Raw genomic sequence first — 24,236 nt, forward strand, 5'->3', positions numbered from 1 at the left:
CTCGACATAAATGTAACAGCAACACTGAGAATCATAGAATAGAATCATTATGGTTGGGAATGATCTTCCAGATCATCTGGTCCAACCATCGCCCTACCACCAATGTCACCCACTAAACCATGTTCCCGGGCAGCACGTTCAACGACACCACCACATCCCTGGGCAACCCATCCCAATGCCTGACTGCTCTTTCTGAGAAGAAATTTCTCCTAATTTCTAACCTAAACCTCCCCTGGCACAACTTGAGGCCATTCCCTCTAGTCCTATCACTGGTTATCTGTAAGAAGAGGCCGACCCCTAACACTGTGCTAAAACTTGGAATCCCATGCTAATAATGCAGGTGAAGAAGTAAATGGTACTGCCCAGTGCTTGTATTGTGAAATACAGAAGTGGACTTACGTATTAACCCATTGAAAGCCTTGGTTAATACAATCATAATGATAAAATCGTGCAGAGAGATCAGTAAGGATTTTGGTTACCTCATTATCAAGTGAGGAAATGTTTATGGAAACTTCTGTCACTGCTAATAGCGGTTAAGCTTCTAATAGCACCATTTGAAGTTCAGTGCTATAGACACAAATTTTCTTCCGTCTGCAATCTTGTACAGGTTGGAGATATTGTGACTTATGTGGAACTGCATTAGCAAAGAGTTGCTGTTTAGGTTGTAACCATTTTCACATGCTCAATTATATTGAAAAGGTTTGGGATGCTCATCTGGGAAGCTGATAGCAGAGTTGATTTTTTTTTTTTCTTTCTTGCTAGAGGACCCGTGATGAGCTGGTACGATCTACAAGTTTTATAGCTTAGCCTTCACAGTTCTAAGTTTCCGACAAGTGTCCACAGCCTCAGTGCAAATTGTCTGTTCCTTCCATTTTAGTGTAGTGTCAGTACTATTCAGAGCTTGTGCTGTTGGCATAGTATCAACAAACACCTGCAGCCAATTTGCATTAGGGCTGCCAACATCACTAGTTTGTAGCAGAGTTATCTAACTGAGGAACTGGGAGAGAGATCTAAGTAATGTTTCTAGTGTCAACATGGCTGATGTGCAATACCATAAGGAAGAAACTGCATTGCATCCCTTATTCTCAAACTTTTTTTGAAGTGAAAGATTTGTGAACCCCAAAGTAGTGCATCTTTTCAAATAGTTATTATCAGAGCTTTCTGTTACTCACAAATGTATTTTTTTTCCCATGCCTTTTAATGTAAGCCTTTCCCTGTGGTGTTACATCACCCTCATGCTCTCTTCTGACAAGTAGCTGATGATGGCCTAAGTTCTCTCTGTAGTAACGAAGTGGAGCAAGGGGCTGAAGAATCAGCAAAACTAGAATGTGGTTAGGAGGTAGCTGGTATGGAAAATCACGGTCTGTAGCAGTTGTTACAGTCTCATTGGTACCAAGTACTTTTAGTACTTTTCTGTCTCTGTCTTTTGTTATTGTTTTACAGTTGTGTTTTAAGCCAGCTGTGGAGGACAGCAGGTAGTGACATCTGAATGCATCATCAGACTTGTTGCTTGCATTCATAGAAGCCAAGTTTTGTTATGTGTATTAAAAGAATGATATTGCACGAGCTGGATGGGGAGAGAACTTGGATCTTCAGAGTTCTCATGACACACAAAGAATTACTACTCTGCTTTGAGGTTCCAAGCAAAATTACCAAGCTTGCAGATGAAAGTATCTTTTTCTTTTTAATGACCAAATTAAGACATTAATACATAAGGCATTTATTTAGTAGCAACACAAGCAATGAGGACAATTAAAATTTCCTAGTAAATGAACCAAGCATATATTTTGGATTTTGTGTACAATTTTTGAATGAAAAGCTTGAAGTTGTGATTAAGTCTCAGGCACAGGTTGGTATTTGTGTATGTTTGTTTTTCCTATAAAATGGAGTGAATGCAGAGTGCTACTGTGGCATACTTGCTTGACTGAGATTAAATACAAACTTAATTTAGGCTTCATTGGAAAATAAATTAAAATTGAACACAAGTTAACCACCATTCCCTTTTTCAGTGAAAGTGATGGTGTCAAAACAGCCAGAGGAAAAGATATCATATTTCTAGCTTTTCTGCTTTTTCAAAACATAGATTTTTTTTACCTTGTAACTATATACCATAAAGTATCATTTAGAGACTGTAAAACACTAAGCCATTTACATCTAACGCAGACTTTCTTATTATTTTGCACAGATGAAAGGAAAACGGAAGCAAACTGTTTTTGAATCTTTAGCTCCCCTGGAAGAAGAATATTTCAGTGAATCAACAAAAACTAGGCGACTGCCATTCAGATCTAGTAGGGCAAAGATAAAATATGCTAATACATACAGACTAGAGCCATATCATAAATTTCGGGATTATTTAGTGAGAGACAAAGCTCAAGCAATACTAACGGTATAGTACTTTTAAAATGAATTTTATATATATTTTTTTTTTCAACAGTAGTTTGTCTTGCAAAGATTAAGCAACTTCCGCTGTTCCATTAATATGAACTTAAAACATAGGCATAAATGTTTGCAGGCTTAAGTTTTGGCACACATGTAGTATGTAGTGCTATGTTTCACAAAGTGCAGAAGGCCCTCTGCAAGTTAGCCACTAAGCATGTGCTGTTCAGATGGAGCTGAAGCTTGATCTTTTACTCATTTCTAATCAAAGTAAGCTATAGTTATTCAAAGTACCCTGACCTCCAAAATATCTGGATATCCAAAGATCCTGATTTTGGATTTGTGACATTCTACTTTGATTGGATCTATTAATATCACTTGACCAGCATAACATATGCTTTGTGTCCTTGACAGTCTGACTGCCACATATAAAAAATAAGCAGAAAATAATGAGAACAATCTACTAAAATGTGATGGTGATACCTTGAAAAGTTACAACTAACTCTTATAATTCTGAGGACAGGCCTTCAATATGTGGAACAGGTATTTGTAGAACTATTTTCGAGTGAACTGAGCCTAAGTGCTGGAGAATAATACATCCCTGTTTGATGAAATGAGATTGGCTCTATATGTGTAATTGTAACTTTCAAAAAAAAAAAAAAAAAAAAAAAAGATAAAGCATTTAATATAAAAAATAGTGCAGCTTTTGCTGTTTGGGAGCAGCATCTGTATTTTACAGTCTATTCTACTCCTTATTTTTTCTAATGAAAATGTCTGAAAAAGTTTATTGCAAAGAACTGCCTGGATGAAAACTAAGATCTTTCAAAATTGTTTTCGATAGAAGAAACTTCAACAAGGCAAATACGATGCAGTTTCTAGTCCCTCCTTGTGTGCTTCAATCTCCGAAGAGATATTAACAGCTACGAAGGAAATGGGCTTTGACCGTTATAAGTATGTGGTATCAGTGCTAATTGTGGAAAAGGCAGGTCAAGCAATACATGTGAGCAAACAAATTATTCTTAATACCTTTTGCAAATTGAAAGTCATTTTTAGAAGTGTATGTTATCTCCTAGGCATTAATCCACCTACAGCAGTGTAACATGAAGTAGTCTTGGCGCGTTTAGGTTCCTTAGGGAAGTAGTATACTAGGTGACAAAGGTACTGTGTTAACCCTGTTAAGGTGTGTGTTTGGTTTAGGTTGTTTTTTGTTTGTTTGTTTTGTTTTGAGTTCAGCAACAGTGGTAAGGAGCCCATGCTGCTTTTCTCTATCAACCAGTTATTTCCACTGTGTGCTGTACCAGTACAATTGCATGACGGCAGTGAATATTTTTTTCCTCCTCTATTTCTAGAGAACTTTGACCTCCAGTTAGGTCATCAAATGCCAGCATAAAATGCAGTGCAGTTGTGGCAGGGGGTGACATGGGAAGGAATAGGAGCAAGGAAAGGAATGTAGACTGTTTTAACTGGAGCTGCCACCGAATGGATACTCCTGGGACTACAGCTGGGACAATAGTGACCTGAACTTGGTACACCCAAAACAAAAGAATTTATTGGACTGCAATTTTCCTGTGTTGTGTGATAATTTACATGTGCTGCACGCTCTCTTTGGCTTTCAGCACACTTTTTGGTCTCTTGCTGAGAATTAGAGAACACTTGTAGTAGTTGAACCACAGCTGGTGTTAAAACCTGGTGTTTTGCTCAGGTGAAGCCATACCTTGTTCTTAATGCCTTCTGTGAAATAACGTTTGAAGGGGTGCTGTCTGAGGCCAGTCTATGAAGGTCCTACATCTACCCACTTTTCCTGGAGCTGTGGTGCAGTACACAGCTTCCTAATTTGTACTGTATGGGTGTAGAGCTGTAGGAGAAAGATGGATTACTGAAATGTTCCAAATTAATTTTATTTTTTTTTTTCCTCTTGAAGATAATATTTATTTTAGCAGTGAATTTACACGTTAGTTTTCAGAAGACTTTTACCAAAAAAATGAGAGCCCAGTCACAAGTATACTGGTAGAGGTGGAAGTGGCAATCACTTTTTACTTAAATTTGTTGCCAGAAATGGTGTCTGTCGATGTCATGTTTGAAGGGATGCTGTTACAGTATGCTGAAGTGGTAACAAGTGAACATGACAAGAGCTGAGTTTTTGGTGTAGATATTTTTGGGACAATTGGGGTGGGAGCTTTAATGTGAAGCAAGAACACATTTTCATAACAAATACCATTTGTTCATTTTCACTGTCATTTTGCAGTTGTTTTTTACTAGTTGTGGCTCTTGTAATTTAATTATGTCAGCATTTATGTAACACGTTCAAAGTATAAAAATTGTGCTATATATAATCTCACAAATGGTTTTATCTTTTCTTTCCTTTAGGTTGCCAGCAGATGGGTCTGGGATGTTCAAAGAGACAGTTGGGTCTCAGCTAAATATGAAACGGAAACGTTTATAGCACTGGCTCTGGTAATGGCTTGCTATTATGAGTAATGCTCTAAAAAGCACACCTATTTTTGTGCATCACAGGACTCGGTATACTTGAAAATTTTCAGAACATCGGTCTACCACCAGCGTTTGCCCAAAATCTGGCACTAAAATACAGAAGCTGACATATAGTTGGGATAATTTTGCTCGCTTTTCGTTGTAAAATTAACTTCTGAAATGTGTGTGGTTAAGTATGCGTGGGCTTCATCTGTCATAATGCTCTGAAGCAGCTGGTGTAACGCCAGACTTGGTACAATTTTGAATGTTGTGTGCTGCACGCCTAGAGCTGTTAACGAATGCTTGCAATAAATTGTAGGTGTCTGTTTTCTTAGAATTGTGCTTTTTGAAAGAGGAGGCAGCGCTCAGTTTTTTGTTTTTTTTTTCCTCGGTTGTACTTATGATAAAACGCCTGTTCGTGTAGCAGCGTGCAGCAGGAAGCCATCTTTTGCACGCTTGTATTGTGCAGCATTTCCACAGGCTTGCTTTCAGCGAGGCGTGAGTTGAATCCCCGGCTTCCCCGCGTCCCAACCTTGGCGTTCAGCATCAGCAGCGCTCAACCTGGTGCCCAGGGACCAGCCTGACCCTTCCAGCGGCGTGAGCCCTACTGGCCGAGACAGGCTGACAGCGCGCTGCCTGCGGGGCTGCCGCCCCCCCGCCCGGCCCGGGCGTGCCCAGCGCTGCCCGTGCGCGCTCCTCACGGCGGCGCCGGGCGATCCGCAGCTGTGCACGGAGGCGGAGCGCGGGGCCCCATTGTTCCGAGCTGCCGGTGCGGCGGGGCGGCTCCAGCCGGGGGTCCCTCACCGCGCCGCGCCGCGCCGTGCCGTGCCGTGCCGTGCCGTGGGAGGGGCCCGGCGCTTTGTGGGCCGGGGTCTGCCCGCGCTCTGCCTTCAGCCTCCCGCCGCGGCGGGGGCGGCGCCGGGCGGGGGGCGCGGGGCGGCGCGCACCGTGCGCGCTCCCTGCGCGCAGCGGCGGGGCCGGCCGCCGGTGCCCTCCTCCGGGGGTGTGGGGGGAGCGCGCCCCCCGCGCACCCCTCCTGCGGTGGTTGATGGTTCACAAGCGTAGCTCGGCCGCGGCTGACGCGCCCGGAGACGGCTCCCGTGCCGGGCGGCGGCGGCGGCGCTCGGCGCTGCCCACCCGCGGGGGATGCTGCCCCTGCGCCCCGCGCTGCTGCACAAGCGCTACCGCGGCGGATCGGCGCCGCGCTCCCGGCCGGGCCGCGCGGCCGCACGGGCTGCGGCAGCATCAGGAGGCGGCGGCGGCGGAGGGCGCGGCGGCGGCAGCGGCGGGTCCCCACCGCCCTGCCCGCGCGGCGGCGGCGGCGGCGGCGGCGGCGGCACCGCCGTGGGTGCGGGCCGCGCGTCGGTCCGGCGGCGCGGGCCGGGGTCGCCGCGGGCTGCCCGGAGGGGGGCGGAGCAGGAGCTGCGCGAGCCGCCGCGCTCGTGCCCGGGCTGGCCGGTAGGGGCCGTTGCCACCCCCCGCCGGGGGAGGGGGGGCGGAGCCGGGCGCGGCGCGAGGCCGGGGCGGGCGGCGGCGGCGACGGCGCTGCTCCTCGCCCAGCCGGCGGCCCCCGCGGCGGTGATGGCGGCCGTGCTGTCCCCGCGCCTCTGCGACAGCGACCCGGCCACGCCCGGCGCGCAGTCCCTCAAGGTGAGAGCCGCGGCCTCGCCGCCAGGCCCGGCCCGCTCCGCTGCCCCCCCCCCGCCCCTCCCCGCCGCCTCAGCACGGGCCCGGCCCCGGTCCCGGTGCCGGCCCAGGGCGGGCGAAGTTTGGGGCAGCGCCGGGCGGGCCCCTCCTGAGGGGGCTGCGTGGGGCTGGGGGCGCTGCAACTTTGTGAGGGCCGGGGAGGGGAGGGGGGGGCGGCTGGGGAGAGCTTCCCGCGGCCGTGAGGGGCCTCGGTGGGCTGCTGGGCTCGGCGCTGTGCCCGGCACGGGGCTCCGGGCGGGCTGCCGCCCCTGCAGGTGCTGTGGCGTGCACCGAGCCGCCCGCTGCCGCCCGTGTTTCACTTCCTGGGCTCCGAGCCTGCGTGATGGGAGCCGAGGGCAGGGATGTAAACACAGCGCGCTGCGGGCTGAACGGGAAGAAAGTCCCGAGGCAGAGGAGAAAAACTTGTACAAGTCCTCTTAAAGGCCACGTTTATACTTCTCACTTAAACACGGAAGTTTGGAAGTTTCTTGCTTTGAATATACATAGACTTTTGTGCAGAAAACCGTAGCTTTGGCCCTGTTTATCTATTTTTGGAGTGCGTTAGTGTTCCGGGTGAGAAGTAGGAGTGAACTGCTGCTGAGACGTAGCTGTGTTGCAAAAGCTCTACTGTGATATTGTTTTGGTTGGGACTGCTGGTGAGTTTATGCAGGGTGTTCCTAGTAACGTTCAGAAATAGTATTGTTGGTAATACTCAGAGATGCTGCTTGCAGTTTCGTTAACATCGCCTTTATTTTTTTTCTTGTTGTATGAAAGACGTTCTTCTTTCTTGAAGAAGAGCTGGAGTAAAAACTCCCCAAGAAAGAAAAACCGAAAAAGTCACGTAAAGAATTCCATAATACATGAAATGTAGAGCTTAGAAATATGGTTTAGTGGGGACTGCTAGCGTTAGGTCAGAGGTTGGACTCGATGATCTTGAGGTCTCTTCCAACCTAGAAATTCTGTGGTTCTGTGTGTGAAATAAACCAAAAGTAAAGGAGACACTTTTCTCCTGCAACCTGTCTTGATTATAGTGCTATGAAGTCTTATATAACAAACTTTATTATTTGCTGAATTCTTTTTTAGTAATAGTATTTCAAGTGATACGGTATGTAAAACATACTAGAGTGAAAAACACTAGCTAATACAGACTTAATAATAGTTCTTGTCACTGTTTAACAGTGTGTCAGCATGGGCTTGATCCATTTATTTCTGACACATTAATATTTCTTTCCTAAGCTTTTCACAAAAGTTACAAAAAGTGATTCTTTCATCCTATTCCAGAGTTTCAGTTACTTAAAGAGTTGTTTTGTTCTTGGATCTACTGCTGGTCACAATACGCAATTCACTTTGTTACTTCTCTCTCTGATTTCTCACTTGTAATCATGCAAAGTTATTCACTAAAGGCTTTGAGATTTTAGGTAGGAGTTAAACAATAGTTTTCCTTTTTTTTTTCCTCTCCACAAAACAAAAGTTTTTGCTCTGTCCTTACCGTTGCTTTTCGGAGCAAGCCTGAGTACGGGAATTACTCTTGTCCCTGACCCTCACTGGTGAGGGAAGCTTGTTGGGTCTACAGCTGCCTGGCTGTGCTGTTGTAGTTTGCATTGGGAATGAACTTGGTGGTCAGAGCCACATCTGTCTATTGAGTACTCCCTGTATGCAGCAGGTGAGAAACAGCCAGTTCTCTGTGCCATTTTGTGGCCTTAAGCTAGTTTATATCAGAGAACAATTTACTGTGTAATCTGTCCTATGAGCTCTTTGTAGAGAGTATTATTAAATAGTTCACTTCTTTGGGTATACTTGAACTGCAGATTGTCATACAGTATTTTTTGGTATTTTAAATGATCCACTGAATACTTTTATTTTTTAATACCTATTTGCATGTTTGTTTCAGGATGACACAGAAGAAAATTCCAATGATGGCAGCCAGCCATCCAAAAGACGACGTATGGGCTCAGGGGACAGTTCTCGGAGCTGTGAAACTTCTAGTCAAGATCTTGGGTAATACCATTTCTTTATTGCTAGTCTTACTGTAGTGTTCAGTATGCTTAAGTATTAGCTCTTCCACATTCTTTGCTTTTATATACTTCATATAGATTCTGATTTGAGGGAATGTTCTATAAGTAGTGGGGTGTCTTTTTCTCCTGGCATATTTTAAGAGTTCATATTTTAAACCACACAGAGTGTGCTGTGTCTTAATTTATAATCAAAAGCACAGCTTAGAAGTTTTACAAATATTATATGTTTCTGGAGTGAATTTTGACACTGTAGCATCTGCTTTTTTTTCTGATGTCCTTTCCACCATTACACATATCCCTTTTTTGTGTTCCTTCTCTCAGCATATTGATAAACACTGCTTTCGGGAAGTACATGTGAAGTGGGGTGTAGGTAAATGCCTTTGAAAAAGATTAAGAGAATGTGGTGTTATAAAGGAATTGTCCAGCTATCTGTAGATGGTGGTCAGTAATGTAAATCGGAATTAGTGAATTTCTAGAAATGTAAGTATCCCTCTTGTATATTCTTTGATTTCTTCTAATGTGTTTTTTTGTTTGTTTTTTTTTTTTTTTTTTTAAATGCTCAGATACAGCTATTTTCCTGCTGAAAACTTGATAGAGTACAAGTGGCCACCGGATGAAACAGGGGAATACTATATGCTTCAGGAGCAAGTCAGTGAATATTTGGGTGTGACTTCCTTTAAAAGAAAATATCCAGGTATTTGTTTTTTTGTGTGTGTTTTTTTCTAAATTTTTCTTCTAAAAAAAAATCTCTGCTTTCATATGTTTGAATGTAATCTCTGTGTCTCTTTGACCACGGTATGAGCCAGTTGTTTAAAAAAGTCCATGGCAAAAATATATCTCAATTTTGTATTTTGTACTTCTTGATTTTGTTACTGGCATATTGAAAATGTATACTACAGTTTTCAGAGCAATTCAAGACTTTTCAGTATTGTCACTGAAAACCTGCAGACAAGTTTGATTAAGGGTTAAGGTGAGCAAGTAGCTTTTGAAAACTGACCTCAGCTTTATTCTTAGATATTTTGTTAGTGATCTCTTGCTGTATAGCTGTATCTCTGTATTCTGTTTCCTAAATTGTGGTAAAATTTCTATTTTATCTGTGGAAGGATTTCAGAATGAATTGGGAAGGTTCTAGGATTTTAGCCTTCATAATTCAGATTTATCGTACATGGTTCTTATGTCATGGAATTTATTTTAAAAGGCATATTAAAAGAAAAAAGTTAAATATGCCTTCAGTATTTGATCATATTTTCTGCATCCAAGCTCTTGTGGCAGGTTTCTTTAGTATATCTGTAAATCATAACTATGGGCAAGGTTCTCAGAAAAATCGAATGTATCCTGACAGTGTATATTAAAATTAAAATAAGTTTTTAATGTTATCATGTTTATAGGAATAGTAGTTTTGTGTAGACTCTCATTACCTGAAAATAATTCTCAGACTAATTTGATATTGTTTATGGGGGATTTTGAGTAACTTCATACATTTTTATTGCTTTTTTTTGTGTTTTCTCTTGAGATTTAGAAAGACGAGACCTATCTCACAAGGAGAAGCTCTACCTCAGAGAACTAAATGTTATCACAGAGACTCAGTGCACATTAGGTAAGAGAAAAGATTGTTATATTCCTTGTTACAGTATTGAAAGTGACACACTGAAAATGTGATTCAGTTTAGTAGAGGAGAATTGGATCATTTGCAACCAAAAATGTGAATTCTTAAAACTGGCTTGTATTTCATTCTTAATTTGTGTTAATTGGCCAAAGGATATTGGTCTTCCAGATTTATTGTTTAAAAAAAAAAAAGGGAACTATTCTAATTACTTAGCAAAACTTATGTTGTAAATTAACTTTTAGAGCCTTTTTCTCCGTGTAGAAAAGAGAACAACGTACTTTTTCAAACTGAAAAGTCCATCAGTCTTGTTCTGCTGAGTGAGTTGGGACTAAGCAAACACTAGTGTATTTATACAGATCAGCATACGTGTTAGCTGTCGGAAGGGTGCATATTGAAGCACTTAAATGTACTTGAAATAGAACAATGCCCTTGATGCGTTTTATGTTGAAAGAACTTCAAGTATTTGTTTCTTCCTCTACTAATACGCGTGACTTGGAACATGCTAGAGATTAAATGATGCCTGTCACGTTTTTTTTCATGTGTGTCATGGATCTGTGCAAATGTTAAATCATTTTATATCTTAACAGTTCTTGGTATACTTACCTTTATTTCTTACCTGTCAGCCTTTTTTATTTTTTATTTTTTTACTGAAATGTGCAATAGAGAACAAGATCTATTTTTATCAGTAGAAGCAAAATGCTATATTCTTTCTCACATACACAGTATGTGCTGTGTTAACTGCAAACAACAGGGATAGTTCTATATATCATCAGTGGTAGTAACATATGCCAACCTTCATTCTGTTGTCAGTGGAGGTTGGTTGCGTTGGAGGCTTTCAGAGAGGCGTTCCACATGACATGGTAGCTACAAACTGTCATGTTCTGACTTCTGAATTGAAATACTTTAATTAGGAGTCAGGCATCTGTGTGCAGTTTGCTGTTCTGAATTGCCCTCACAGTGATTCTTGATTTGTGTGGAAAACCTAACCTCATAATTTAAGTTAAGGTTGTACAAGTTAATGAAACTAACAGTTTACCAACACAAGAAACTGAAGCTAACAGTTCACCAGGTCCCGCTTACAGCAAAGGTTCTGCTTCACAGTGGAGTTGAGTAGGTGGCAGTCAAGTATGAAGGTGGGGGTTATATTCTGTAGCTGTAAGCAAGAAAAGAAATGAGCCTTTCCTCCTGGGGGAGAAGCAAACTGTTAATCAGCCTTGAAACCTGAATGTCATAAGTTCTCTCCTGCTTGAGAGAGGGAGAAGCATTGTGCATAGTAGGTTGTTGTCTTTGGCTCCTCAAAAACTTCAGCTGATCATTGTCAGATATAAATAACCTACCGTTAGTTTTGCCAGGTAGCATCATTATTGCTTTTATCTATTTTAGGTCTAACAGCTTTGCGCAGTGATGAAGTAATTGATCTTATGATTAAAGAATACCCTGCCAAACATGCTGAGTATTCTGTTATACTGCAAGAGAAAGAACGTCAGCGAATAACAGATCATTATAAAGAGTACTCTGTAAGTAAATAGTGCGCTAAGGGAACCAAATCTGTATCATGGAATATACATGTATTTAAAAAAGGGGTGCTCACAAACTGATAGTGAAATGTATGTAAATTAATAAAATTATTTTTATTTCAGCAAATGCAGCAACAGAACACACAGAAAGTAGAAGCCAGTAAAGTTCCAGAATATATAAAAAAAGCTGCCAAGAAGGCTGCAGAATTCAACAGTAATTTAAACCGAGAACGAATGGAAGAAAGAAGAGCGTATTTTGATTTACAAACACATGTAGGCGGATTTAAATTTCTTCTCAATGTCAGTAGTAGCTCCTTGCTTGTTCTAATAAGAAGTGATTATTAGTACTATCTTAACTGTTTTATCTTCAGAGGGGTTGAATAGACCTGTTACAGTTAAGTAGAGATTTTAACAGTTTTGCTGGGAAATACAAATAATAATTTCAAATATATCTAATATAAAATCTTCTTTCAAATGGGAAAACACTTCTGTCTGAGGAAACTTCTAAAGTTTCAGTGTTACTTCATTGTCATGTCTCCAATCTGTTGCAACAACATAATATTAAGAGGGATGTTTAGGTTAATAAGAAGCTTCTGTTGTTATCTGTTCATGGAAGTGGCTCATTCTTTTTTGGACAACTACTGAAATTTTGCCAGAACAATGTAATGAGTTAAATAGTAAGCTGTTTATCTAAAATAGTACTTGCTCCCTCTCAATTTTCATGTCTGTATATTTGCTAGGTGTTACATTGTTTTTGTATTAGATATATTTTATGCCTCTGCACCTGATTTAAAAAAAAAAAAAAAAAAAAAAGAAACCACACGTGCTAGCTGTCGTTTTGAAGCAGGACTGCACTGCTTGTGTGAAAACAGTGTAGCAACTTTTTTCTCTTTGCAAATTGTAACAGTATAGTAGTATATTGTGAAAAGTCTACGGTTTTCTGATATTGAGATATGTTACATACAGGATAGCAGATAATTAGTTTCATTCTGAAAAAAGACCTTCTATAAGCATCCTTTGTGTTGCTAGTGGGATTTTAGTAGTACAGTCAGGTTTCAGAATTATTGAATTCAGAAACTCAGTAAAGGGGAGAGACTGAGTTCAAAAATATTTCCAGGGGGTGGAGGGTAGGGAAGGCTCAAAAGTTCGGATGTGAAATGAGAACTTCATTATTCTGTATTAAACACCACAGATTATCCAGGTGCCTCAAGGAAAATACAAAGTCTTACCTACAGAGAGAACAAAGGTTAGTCCTTATCCAGTGGCTCTCATACCCGGCCAGTTCCAGGAGTACTACAAAAGGTATTTTAAAACCATCGCAATTGCTGATTCTCTTGCAGTGATCTATTTTCTCTATGTTTAGCTGATGGAAAACACTTGAGTGTATTTACTGTAAAGTTTTGAATTAATTTTATGCCTGAGTCACTTGCTAGACTAATAAATACACAGCATGAGGGCTTCTGTCAACAACATAAATGTAGTACTGGCTGCAAGAGTGTTCCCCCCAGTGATGTATTGTGGTGCCTGAGCTTTCACCAGCTCAGATCCTTACTGTGGTAAAAGCAGACACTGATATCACTCCTGCCACCCTCACATGCTTACTTACCTTCTGCCTCTGCATGTTTGCTAAGATTAATATCGCTACGTCAAAATGTTGTAATGCTGGCTTGTGGTCAGGTGCTTTCCGTGTGACAGTCTTACTGTCCTTTTTTAAATTTTTAGAAAGTTTTTAACTTAAAAAAATCCACCAAATTGCAATCGATCTTGTGGGCTAAGTTTAATGTTGGATTTTTAGGTGAGGGAGAAAGGTGTTGCTAGTTGAATTTTTCTTTTTCATTAAACATGTATTGTGTAAACTTAAACAGCTACACAAATTTTAGACTTTTCCCTGTGAGGTGCTCCCATTTGGCGAACACAGGTTGATTTGAAAGCTGTTGCCTAAGCTGTGCCTTTTTTGCACCAGAGATGGTACTACTCATCCTATACATGCAAAGTTTTCTGTCGAGAAACTTTTTGTATGCACTTGCCTTGTTCATTCCAGTGTGTCTTCATCCAGCCCCCCTATAAATGTGCATGTTTAAGGGGTATTCTTGAAGGACCTGAATTTTATTAAGTTGTGTTAAAAATACAAGAAATATTGTTTATTTTGAGCATACAAGCTGTAAGTGAAACTAACTATCCTTCTTAATGAAGGACGCAACCTTTCAAAGTGTACATGAAAATAGTGTCCTACCCGTTACCATGTCCTTAATACTAAGAGGTCTTTTTTCGTAGTCTTTAAGGTCAATAAAAAAGATGGGGTGGGGGGGATTATACACATAAAGCTGTATGCGGCTATAAGCAAATACAGATCAGATCTTCACAGTATTCTGTAATATTTTTATTTCCCTTTTTTTCCCTCTTCATTACTCAAGAAACTTGGTCTTAAATAGATTATCTTTACTTATTTTGCTTTGGACCCTAGCCATTTGTGTACCTTTGATTGGAGTTGTGCACATGCTATGTACTTATATAAACAAAGTATATAGTCTGTTGGGTGTAGTAACATGGGTTGATTCTGTAGACATTCAGGTGACCATTTATGATTGTGCAGGTTTAGAACATTGCAAATATGTTCTTCCTTTGTTCCATGAATATTTACCTATGTGAAGATGACAAGTACTGGATAGTAATTAAAGTTAATTGGTGAAGAGAAATTAGCAAGTTTCCTGCATTTTTTTATGTGCTTTCCTAAAGAAGCGAGCTGAAATCATTCACGTTTCTTTCTTTCAAAATAAATTCTTTATGTATTTTGTAAATAATATCCATGCATAAAATACAAAGGCATTTGTTTGTTTATTTTATTGCCTTTAGATATTCTCCGGATGAACTTCGTTACTTGCCATTAAACACAGCTCTTTACGAACCCCCTTTGGATCCAGAACTGCCTGCATTAGACAGTGATGGGGATTCAGATGATGCAGAGGAAGGGCGAGGTGATGAGAAACGGAAAACCAAAGGCAACTCGGTGAGACAAATTGAAAGCGTTCTTCAACAAAATAAAATCCTTTCCCTTCGCTTTTGTTAGTTTCAGTAATTTCCTGGTAGAACCTTTAACATCATCAAAATGAAGTAGAATCATAAACTCGCCTTTTTAGTACTTCTTTTTATTTTATAACTTTTCTATCCAACTTTCCATTGTGCTCCATTTTTAAAGTAAATCAAACAAATATTTGTAATACCATTCTTTCTCTTACTTGTTTCTAAAGAAGTTTTGAGAAGTCTTCCCAACTGCCCCTCTTTGTTTACTCCCTTTTCCTCAGGTCATGGGTCAGGTTGCTAACATTTCTGTGAACTTTAGTTCAGGTCACAGTATATTTTGCTCTTTAAGTTCCATAGAATCCATCATTAAAGCAAAGGACTTGGTAGCCTGGTAACTTTGCTTTCTTGTAATGTAGAAGGAGGAAGTACTCAATATAGAAACAGTTACTTTATTACAACTTAAAGAAAAGATTGAAAACAGTTGGGATTTTTTGTTTGTTTTATGATACATCTTTAAAAAGATGTGTATGCACTCTCTGTTTATGCAAACCCCAAATTAACTGTTACTGGCAGTTAAGGGAAACTTTCACATACCTACCTGGATAGTGTTGTAGGTGCTCAGGAGCAGCTGAGCTTCAGATGGGCTGTCCAAGAACAGCTGTGTCATTGGTATATTGGTGTTGGTGGTATATTGGCAATGACCATTTTCTAGAAATGGAACTCCAATTCTAAGAAAAAAAAAAAACAGAATATAAAATCAGAAATACATTTAACAATTTCTAGTTCAATTGACTAACATGTTAGATAGTGGGTATATGTAATGCTAAATTTCTCCATATAAACATTTATTTTGTTTAAAATATTCACAAGCTACTCATAACTGAAGAAGAAAAGAAAGGGTCAGCTTGTAGGCTTACGGGGGGTAGCTGTTAATACACTCTTTCTGCTTGTATTTTTTAGAGAGAAAAAAAGTAAACATCATGCTAAGTGTCAACTTTGATTTAATCGTACTCCATTTTTTTTTTACACTTGATCGTTAATCACCTCTTTCTAATTCCCCTGTCCACTGACTTCCATTTCTCTTAATGGTAAAGAAAAGTAATTGGACTGAGCCGGCTGTCCTTCCATTTAGCACAGAAGTTCAGATGCCTTTTTGGTGAGAGAATATGGAAGGGAAAACGTGGTTGTGTTGGAAAGGTGTAGGGAATATATGAGATGAGGTTCCTGTGAAGGGGGTTTGGCTATGGAGCAGTGGTTCTTTACTAGTCATTAGGGGAAGATATCTGTTGGACACAAAGGTGGACAGTTGCCAAGTATATTTTTCCGAGTTTTCAGCTGCCTAACATTTGTCAGATCTCGCTGGTGAGCCCTACGGTATTTTTTTTCCTTTTTTACCCTCCCCATTTTTGGGCTCAGATAGCAGTTTTCCTGTTCTGTAGTGTCTTAATGGACTTGTTCTGAATAATTCTTCCCCTAGTTTAAAAAAAAAAGAAAAGTGTGAAACATACCATTTCTTTTTGCCATGTAGTTAGCTTTGCTTTTGTGTTCTACAGCTTTCTTTGCCCTCTGTCTGTTTTGATTTTAGGTTCCAGGGCATAGGTGGGTTACTTTATTTGTACTGAGTGCCTTTTACTGTAGGGCACCGCAGTATTTGGCCTTTTGTTTTTTATTGTAATAAACATGATTAATTATATTATTCTCTGCTGAAAGTTTTTGGAAGCCTGTATTAACACTTCTCTGAGAAAAATCTCGTGCTGCTGCTCTTAATTATGCTTACGTTGGTCTTTCATTCTCTGTGAACCTCTTCCACTCTTCACCTTCCTGTTCTTCAAAATTCTTTTAACTGCAGCATGAAATCTGATGTTTGGTTCTGTATTAAATATTCAAGTGTGTTTTTCCTCTGATGGCATTCTTCTGCTGCAATCCAAATGAAATATTCAGAGTGCTCCTGGTGAAAATATGAGATGAGGGTGGCAGTAAAAACCTTCACATATTTAATTAAAAAGACAGCATTATTTGGTCGTACACTTTAAATACGAGGCCAGGGCACTTTTAACTTTTCACTGGCCCTTTACTTTGTAAGCAACATTATGCATATAGTCAATTTCTTGCTGACTTTCAAAGAAAAATGGTTCAAAGAATTATACTGTTGTGTGCTCCACTCTGGTACCAAGATCAACTGGAAAACACAACCGCTGTTGCTGATGCCAGTCTCTTAGCATGAGAAGAAAAATAAATAATGAAGGTTATGAGAAAGTGTTCTAGATTGTGATGCACCCTATGCTTTTGTAGAAGGAAAGATGTATCCTTCTTTTACATTAGTTGGCTCTAAGGGGCATAGGAAAGACTTGTCTGTCTATCCAAAAAAATAAAAAATATAGCTATGGTATTTTTATTATAGGACAATTCGTCTGGCAATGTATCTGAAGGTGATTGCGCCACAGACAACCAGGAGGATTCTTTTCAGGGAAGACAAAAAACAAGAGACAAAAGTTCTACTCCAAGAAAAGATGGTTCCAAACGTTCTGTATTATCCAAATCAGTTCCTGGGTACAAGGTAGAAGAAAAAAGCCCCTGACTGAACTTCCATACTGACCAGCCTCTCCCTGAAATATTTGTTTTTCAGTAATGTGGAACTTCTGCTTGCTGTACTTCACTAGCTGCTCTCCTGTTGTGTGCTCCATCTGTTTGCTTCCTTACTTCCTTTTTGCTTTTATTTCATGTGAGGCTTTCCTTTATTCTAGCTATACAGTGGCCTCTGTTTCTGGTAACTTCTCTGATTTCCAGGCAGTTACATTAGGACAGTCTCCTGTGGATTTGTCATTGGAACTCGACATCTTTCTGTCTGCCTGGACATAGCAGTCAGAATTACTTGCCAGTTCAAAACTAGCACTAGGTATCCATTATTTTTTGTACTGTTTCGTATGGCAGCATACCTAGAGATCAGTGCTGTAAAGTGCAGCTATGTGGCTGAACACATTGTTCCGATGTTCATTTCAAATAGTCTTTCGTCCTGAGATGTTACGATGTAAGACATTGATGAAAGACAAGAAGCTTATTACAGTCATATAGGCAACACTACATGACCACTATAAGAAGATGTGGAAAACAGCTTTTTATGTAGTTCGTACTACGTAGAAAAGTTTGTAGGCAATATGCTTTTATCTGACTTAGTTTGGATGTTAATACATTTTAGCTACAAAGCAGTGGTTGCCAAACCTAAGACCAAAATCATCAGTATTACTGTATAATAATTTCAAAAATTAAGATGATAAAAGATGAAGATGAAAAAATAATTCTCAGGAGAACTGGGAATTGACGTGCATTGTTTATGTTACTATTTGGCATCCTGAGGGGTTTTGAAAATAATGTAACACATTTAAAATACATTATTGCCCAGTCCTGTTCCACTGAAAGGAATTAAAATTTTCCATTGACTTATGTGGGAGCAGGAATAGGCCCATAAAAAAGGAAGACACTACATTAACATGGGGTTTATGTAGCAATCAAGAATGCGTGTTGAGAGGTTATGAAAAAGGAAAATCTTTGTCAGTGACAAGATTGTACATACTGAGAAACTGTCTCAACAGAAGTTGCGCTGTTGATGGTTTGTATTTTGTATTCATAACTGTTTACTATCTGTATTTACCAAGTTAACAATAAATAAGCTATAACTAAAGCTAATTTCCGACAAGAATTGGACAACTTTGATAAACTTTCTGTACATACAGTAACTGTAAAAGTTAATAACAGATATCAAGCTCCAGTTGTGTTTTCTCTTTTCAGAAACTTACTAAGACATATGCAAATTATGGAGATTTAGACTGTGGTACCATACATCTATTTTTTTATGTGTAACTCTGCAAATTGTTGTAGACTCAGAATGCATACCGATGTTCCCACGAACATGAAATCCAAAGACGGCACTTGAAATTATTTTTTAGCTTTGTTTAACTTGTCGTTGGAGATTGTGTGCCACAGGTTTGCAGAAAGAAGTTTCACTTAACTTTGAGATACCTGTGTGCTTGATCATTCCTGTCTATGAATGCATAAAGAGAAGATTTACAGAGCAGACCATTTTTTTTTTGAAAGTTATACTGGTAGCATATGGCATTGCATTTTGAAAATAGATTCCTATAGCAATTACTTCTACGAAGTCACTGACTGTATTAGTAACAAGGCATTACTGTAAACTGACAGTGCCACATCTTTCTGATGTCAGTGTGTTCCGCCTGCATCGACCATCAACTTGTTGATAAGTCAAGATGGTGATGCTGTGTTGGGATGTTGAGAGGACCGGCTTTCTTGTTTGTGGGAGTGTTTAAATGCTTTCAGTAAACCCAATTATATGAGCTGCTTTAACTGGTGAGACAGAAAGAATCTTGTTTGTTAGTCCATTAAAAACACCAGATAATGATATACCGTATGTGCCTGAGTGTTACGGCACTTCGAGCTGAAGGCTTAACTGATTTAAAATGTTGTCCCTGTGAATTCTAAATCTTTGTAATACTTTTGTTCTGTATCATTCTCTAATATCTGACTATTTTTGTAGGACAGTAAACTTTTGGTTACATGTAGTTAAAATTGAAGGATAATTGCTATGGCATCAACATGCAATTGTATCATTATAGACACATTACAAGTATTAAAGGATTCACACATTTCCACTGAGTTATTTTTAAGCAAAAGAAATGATGTATTTTATATGGAGCCGTTTTTATTGTCAGTTCTTTAACAAAGAACAATTAGCATGTGTTTTACATTTTGTCATGTTACAAATAGCGAGTCTTTGTTGCTGCAGGACTGGCTATTGCAATTGCACACACAGGGTACTGTAAAAAGTACAGGAGGTTTTTTTTGCACATAAAACTGAAATGTATTGAAACTATATTTTACAACACTTCTGTTTTAGGTCACTGTATATGCAAATGGAACCCTTTGCATTCAGAATAGGACCTTATAAAAATAGTGTGATTGGAATGCTTGCTTTGAGAGCTGCATGCTGCAGCAAGGAAGTTAAAACTTACAGAGCAGTCATTATTTTGACCCGGCATTCCTTCTCTCCCCCTTCCTTAGCCCCCAATAAGATGAAGATGTACAAAGCAAAATGTACTCTAATCAGATGGGATATTGTCACTTCCCATTTGGATTTGATACACTTTTTTTTAGTGTTTCTAAAAGCCATTTATGATGGTAGAACTTGAATTGTTTTGAAATGTGAAGTCTTGCATTATTTCATTTTTGTAAAAAATAAAAATTAAAAAAAATCAAAAAAAATAACAAAACCCACCCTTCCATGCTGTTGAAACTTTTATTATTAATAGGCTGTTATTCTCATCCCACCTCCAAATGTACGATTTCTAATAAATACAATTTAGTGAAGTAAGAATTAGATGGAAGCATTGTTAATAAATGCACCCCTATCAGTGTCTAACTTTAGAATTTTATATATCAGAGTGTTAATGCACATAACGTAATGCAAGTACAGTGACCGGAAAGTAGCTCACTTTAGTTTTGATGGAGTACAAGGGAGTATGCTGCTGTATATTAAAAGCAGTGATACATAAATTCGTTAGAAGTCTGATTAGAGAAGTGCACTTCCTAGTCTAGAAAGGCTTGGTTTACTTAGAAATAGATAAAAACACACCAACAAAAAAATTAGAATGTAGCCTAAACAACAGAAGGGTAAATGCTGCAACACTGACAAGGTTAAAGCATGTGCCACTTTTGTTGGGAGGAGCAGGGTATAAAGGTATACATGTAGGACACATAGAATAGTAAATGATTTTGTGTGTTTTTGCTTCCATTATATTTATTACTTTGTAGAGACATTTGTGAATGTTAGACTTCTCTTACCATTTTATTATATTTATGTATAAAACAGGTTGACTATGCTTTTTTAAAATAAATAAGCAAAAAAAAAAAGCCTGTATGAGTGCCTCTGTCATCTTTTGAAGGAAGTTGCTTATAAACATCTCGTATGGTGTTTTGTTTTTTAAATAAAACTCTTCAGACTAGACAATTTGGAGCAGAATGTAGATGCATTTTAACATAGAAAAGCAGATGTAGAACTTCAGAATTCTTAAAGCAATGCGTCTTGACTACTTAAAAATGAATTAAGATATTATCATACTAGATACAGGTATTGGAAAAAGACTGGCTGGGGGGATAGATATACTTGAGGATAAGTTGCATTACAAAGATCCCTGTTTAGTTTCTTTGTTTTAATACATGTATTTCTGTTTTTGTTTTTTAATTAAACTTAATTCTTCTCCCCAGAAGTGGTCGGTAGTTGACTGGGTATGTTTTTGCTTACTGACAAGCTGTTTAGTTCCTTAGAAAACAGGATATGCCTTGAATTAGAATTCCAGCTAATAGCTGCATCTTTGCAGCAACATTTTTTTTTCTTCTCAAAACTCTGGGACTAAAACTCTGGGACTAGTGCTTAATATCAGTGAGTACTATGTTAATTTTAACCCTTATTTCTCACTAATTTCATTATGCAGAGGTCCAAGCTCAATAATATAACTACTGAAATATGTCTGTAATGCTTGGTTTGTTTCTTGGTCCTCACAAAGATATTTCTGAAATATGTCATACCTTATTTCTTTGGTCCTCATCAAGATAAAACTTTTGTGTTTGCACACAGAATTAATACACAAATGTTACTCCATTTAACAGCCTACTGTTTCTCTCACCTTTTAAATGGGTCTCATGCACTCAGGCTCCAGATTATCGCTTAGAAATACTATAAACGTAAAACTGTATTTAAATGCAAGGGTATTTATTTTTTACTGCAGTTACGACTGGACTTAAGAAGGAATGGTAAGACAGCAGTGTATAACATAGCTTACCAGATATTTTAAAACTTGTTAAAGTCAAATTTATTGCTTTTGTAATTAAGTTTCTATATTCTATAAAGACAATGAAAATGTAAAACTGTATTTAATTTCTTCCACACAGAAAATCTGCATGGAGATTTGCAATGAAGTATTTTATACCATGTAATTTAGGGGTATGTTAGCTGCTGAATTCAGAGGAAGAAACTAGTACATGCTTCTGCTCCCATTTTGTTTATGTAAAGCTCACTACATGTGTGCCAAGCTCAAAATCTTACGTGGTTAATCTAAGACTTTTTAAATACTGCTGGTTGTCAATTATTGTCGTATGTGTTAAGGTTCACACATCATAGCAGATAACCCATTAATTTTGAGTTAAGGAGCTATGTTACATTTCCTGTTAAATCTGTAAATTCTTCTGGAATGAATTTATAGCCCTCTTCTACCCTTCCAGCCAAAGGTCATTCCAAATGCTATATGTGGAATTTGTCTGAAGGGTAAGGAGTCCAACAAGAAAGGAAAAGCTGAAGCTCTTATACATTGCTCCCAGTGTGACAACAGTGGTAAGTATCCGTATAAACTAACTGGATTCCTAAGGATTCAAACATTCCTAATGTTTGGCAGATCTTTTTGTGGAAATATTTTTACTTGTTTACCAACAGTTCACTTGCCTTTTCTGTCCTTCATTAAAGCTTCATCCCTGTTTAAGATTATATGTGCTATCACATTCAGCGTGCTGTTAAGATTTCTCCAGGAGGCGAGCTCAGCTTCAGCTTCTTTCAATTCAATCTAAATAATTTTAAATTTCATTTCAGTCATAATTAATAATATTGATTTTAATCCAGGCCACCCTTCTTGCCTTGATATGACCCCGGAGCTTGTTGCTATGATTAAGACTTACCCTTGGCAATGTATGGAGTGTAAAACATGCATTATATGTGGGCAGCCTCACCATGAAGAAGAAATGATGTTCTGTGATGTATGTGACCGTGGTTATCACACTTTTTGTGTGGGGCTTGACGCTATCCCCTCAGGTAATAAAGTAAGAGTTAATTTTTCCCTTCCCACCTCCTCTGAGTCATGGGGTTTCTCTGTCAAAATACACACGTTGCTTTTGAAAGAAGAGTTTAAAATCAGTGTGAAGGGTGAAAATAAGCAATAGTGTTGGAAAGCATCCGCACGCTAGGGATTGAGAATTTTTTTTAATAAGCTTTATTTCTGTGTATTTGGTTTTGCACAGTTTAACCTGGCGTTTCCTGTATAGGAAATATAATTGGCTTTTACAACAGAATCCAAACAGGCTCCCTCAGAGCGATTTTTTTTTAATATTTCCAGAGAATACTGAGAATAATTACCTCTTTTCATAAAAGAAACATGTAAAGAGGCCTGTATTGCTGCATATTGCTGGATAATAGCTTTCACATTAACGAAGTTTGTTATTTCAGTTTCTAAATTTAAAAGTATGCTCAATTTAGCATTTGTAAACATTTTTAAACCCCTTCGTTCCCATTTTTTTCTTAAATGTAAAAGCTGGAAGTACCTCAATGTCAGGCAGCCTGTACTTCTAAAATACCCGGCCAACTCAAGGCAGTGTAAAGAAAACTTCAGATGTAAGTGACTGGTAGCAATGTTGCATTTCACGTGACACTAAATAAATCATCAGCAGTAAGCTCATGATAAAGCATTCGGTGACAATATTCCTTGTAACTACTACCTCAACTACATTGTATATTCCCATTTAGAGAAGCACAGGGAGCTTGCTGTTGTTTTACTCCAGGTTATGTGGTTGACTCAACTTTCAGACTGACCTACAGACAGAATCTAAGCAAAATAATTATAGTCCTACAAAACTTAAAAAAAAAAAAAAAAAAAAAAAGCAAAGCATCTTTTATGATTCCAGCTGTTGTAATATAAATAGTTAATATCTATGCTCAACCCTTTATTGTTCCCTCCATAAATGGGTTTTAGTACAAGGTCTAGTACTGAACCTCTGCCAGCAGTTTAATCTGTGCTGCCTGACTGCACTGAAATAACTGACGCTGGTTTGGGGAATGGGACCCACTGCCCTGTGGCACAATAGCAACATTCTCCAACTGCCATTCATTTCTGCTGTGAGTTACTGCCCATAACCTTGAACTGTGGCCACTCATCTGAAAATCTTCACTTGCAACCTCATGGTTTGTCTCTTCTTTCCTAATAACCATTGCATTAGCAGTGCTGGCACTTACTCCTTGAGCCCCATAAACATTAGTGTAGCCAATTGTTACATGCACTGAGTCCGCAAGGGATGGTGAATTTGACATGGTGCTTTCTGTACCTTTTAGAAAAGATGCTTGAAGTTTAAAGAAAAACACTGGTTGTGTACATGAAAGGAAGTACTAGAAACAGATGAGCACCTATTGAGATGGTGAAAGGTACATAACTAGATGAGTGAATAAAAAAGGTAGTTTCCCAATAATTGACAACTTTCTTTTCTTAGGTCGCTGGATTTGTGATTGTTGTCAGAAAGACTCTCCCGTACCCAGAAGAGGAGGAAGAAGGGGGAAAAACAGCAAGGAGGGCTAAGCCCCACTCTCCCCCCTAAAAAAAACAACAAAACAAAACAACTTGCTGTCCAAAATTTAACTGCACAAATTAAAGTGATATTTTGGTGCTATTTAACCAACCACTTTAAGAGGAACAATACCACTTTTTTTTTCTTTTTACC

At 39.1% G+C, this 24,236-nt stretch overlaps 2 protein-coding genes across 4 annotated transcripts; both read left to right on the forward strand.

The window, feature by feature from the left end:
* Nucleotides 1-2,185: 2,185 nt before the first annotated feature.
* DYNLT2 (dynein light chain Tctex-type 2) lies at nt 2,186-4,854 on the forward strand (the record flags this gene model as incomplete). The annotated part of the gene is made up of 3 exons (XM_082756161.1): nt 2,186-2,386; nt 3,218-3,376; nt 4,744-4,854. 3 exons carry the CDS (start codon nt 2,186-2,188, stop codon nt 4,852-4,854), a joined length of 471 nt encoding a protein of 156 aa, XP_082612287.1.
* A 1,137-nt stretch (nt 4,855-5,991) lies between these two features.
* Nucleotides 5,992-24,150, forward strand: PHF10 (PHD finger protein 10; the record flags this gene model as incomplete). Of its 3 annotated transcripts, none has more annotated exons than XM_082757632.1 (12): nt 6,358-6,495; nt 8,423-8,529; nt 9,110-9,240; nt 10,060-10,143; nt 11,536-11,669; nt 11,793-11,942; nt 12,862-12,971; nt 14,523-14,676; nt 17,092-17,247; nt 21,984-22,092; nt 22,375-22,563; nt 24,009-24,150. In XM_082757632.1, 12 exons carry the CDS (start codon nt 6,427-6,429, stop codon nt 24,092-24,094), a joined length of 1,479 nt encoding a protein of 492 aa, XP_082613758.1. In that variant the 3' UTR covers nt 24,095-24,150. The 3 variants fall into 3 exon arrangements, with proteins under 3 accessions (XP_082613757.1, XP_082613758.1, XP_082613759.1); XM_082757633.1 differs by having other exon boundaries at nt 10,066-10,143; XM_082757631.1 differs by lacking the exon at nt 17,092-17,247 and having other exon boundaries at nt 5,992-6,495.
* Between the last annotated feature and the right edge of the window lie 86 nt (nt 24,151-24,236).

This window comes from Aythya marila, assembly GCF_965140915.1.
Source record: "Aythya marila genome assembly, chromosome: 3".
NCBI classification, from domain to species: Eukaryota; Metazoa; Chordata; class Aves; order Anseriformes; family Anatidae; genus Aythya; species Aythya marila.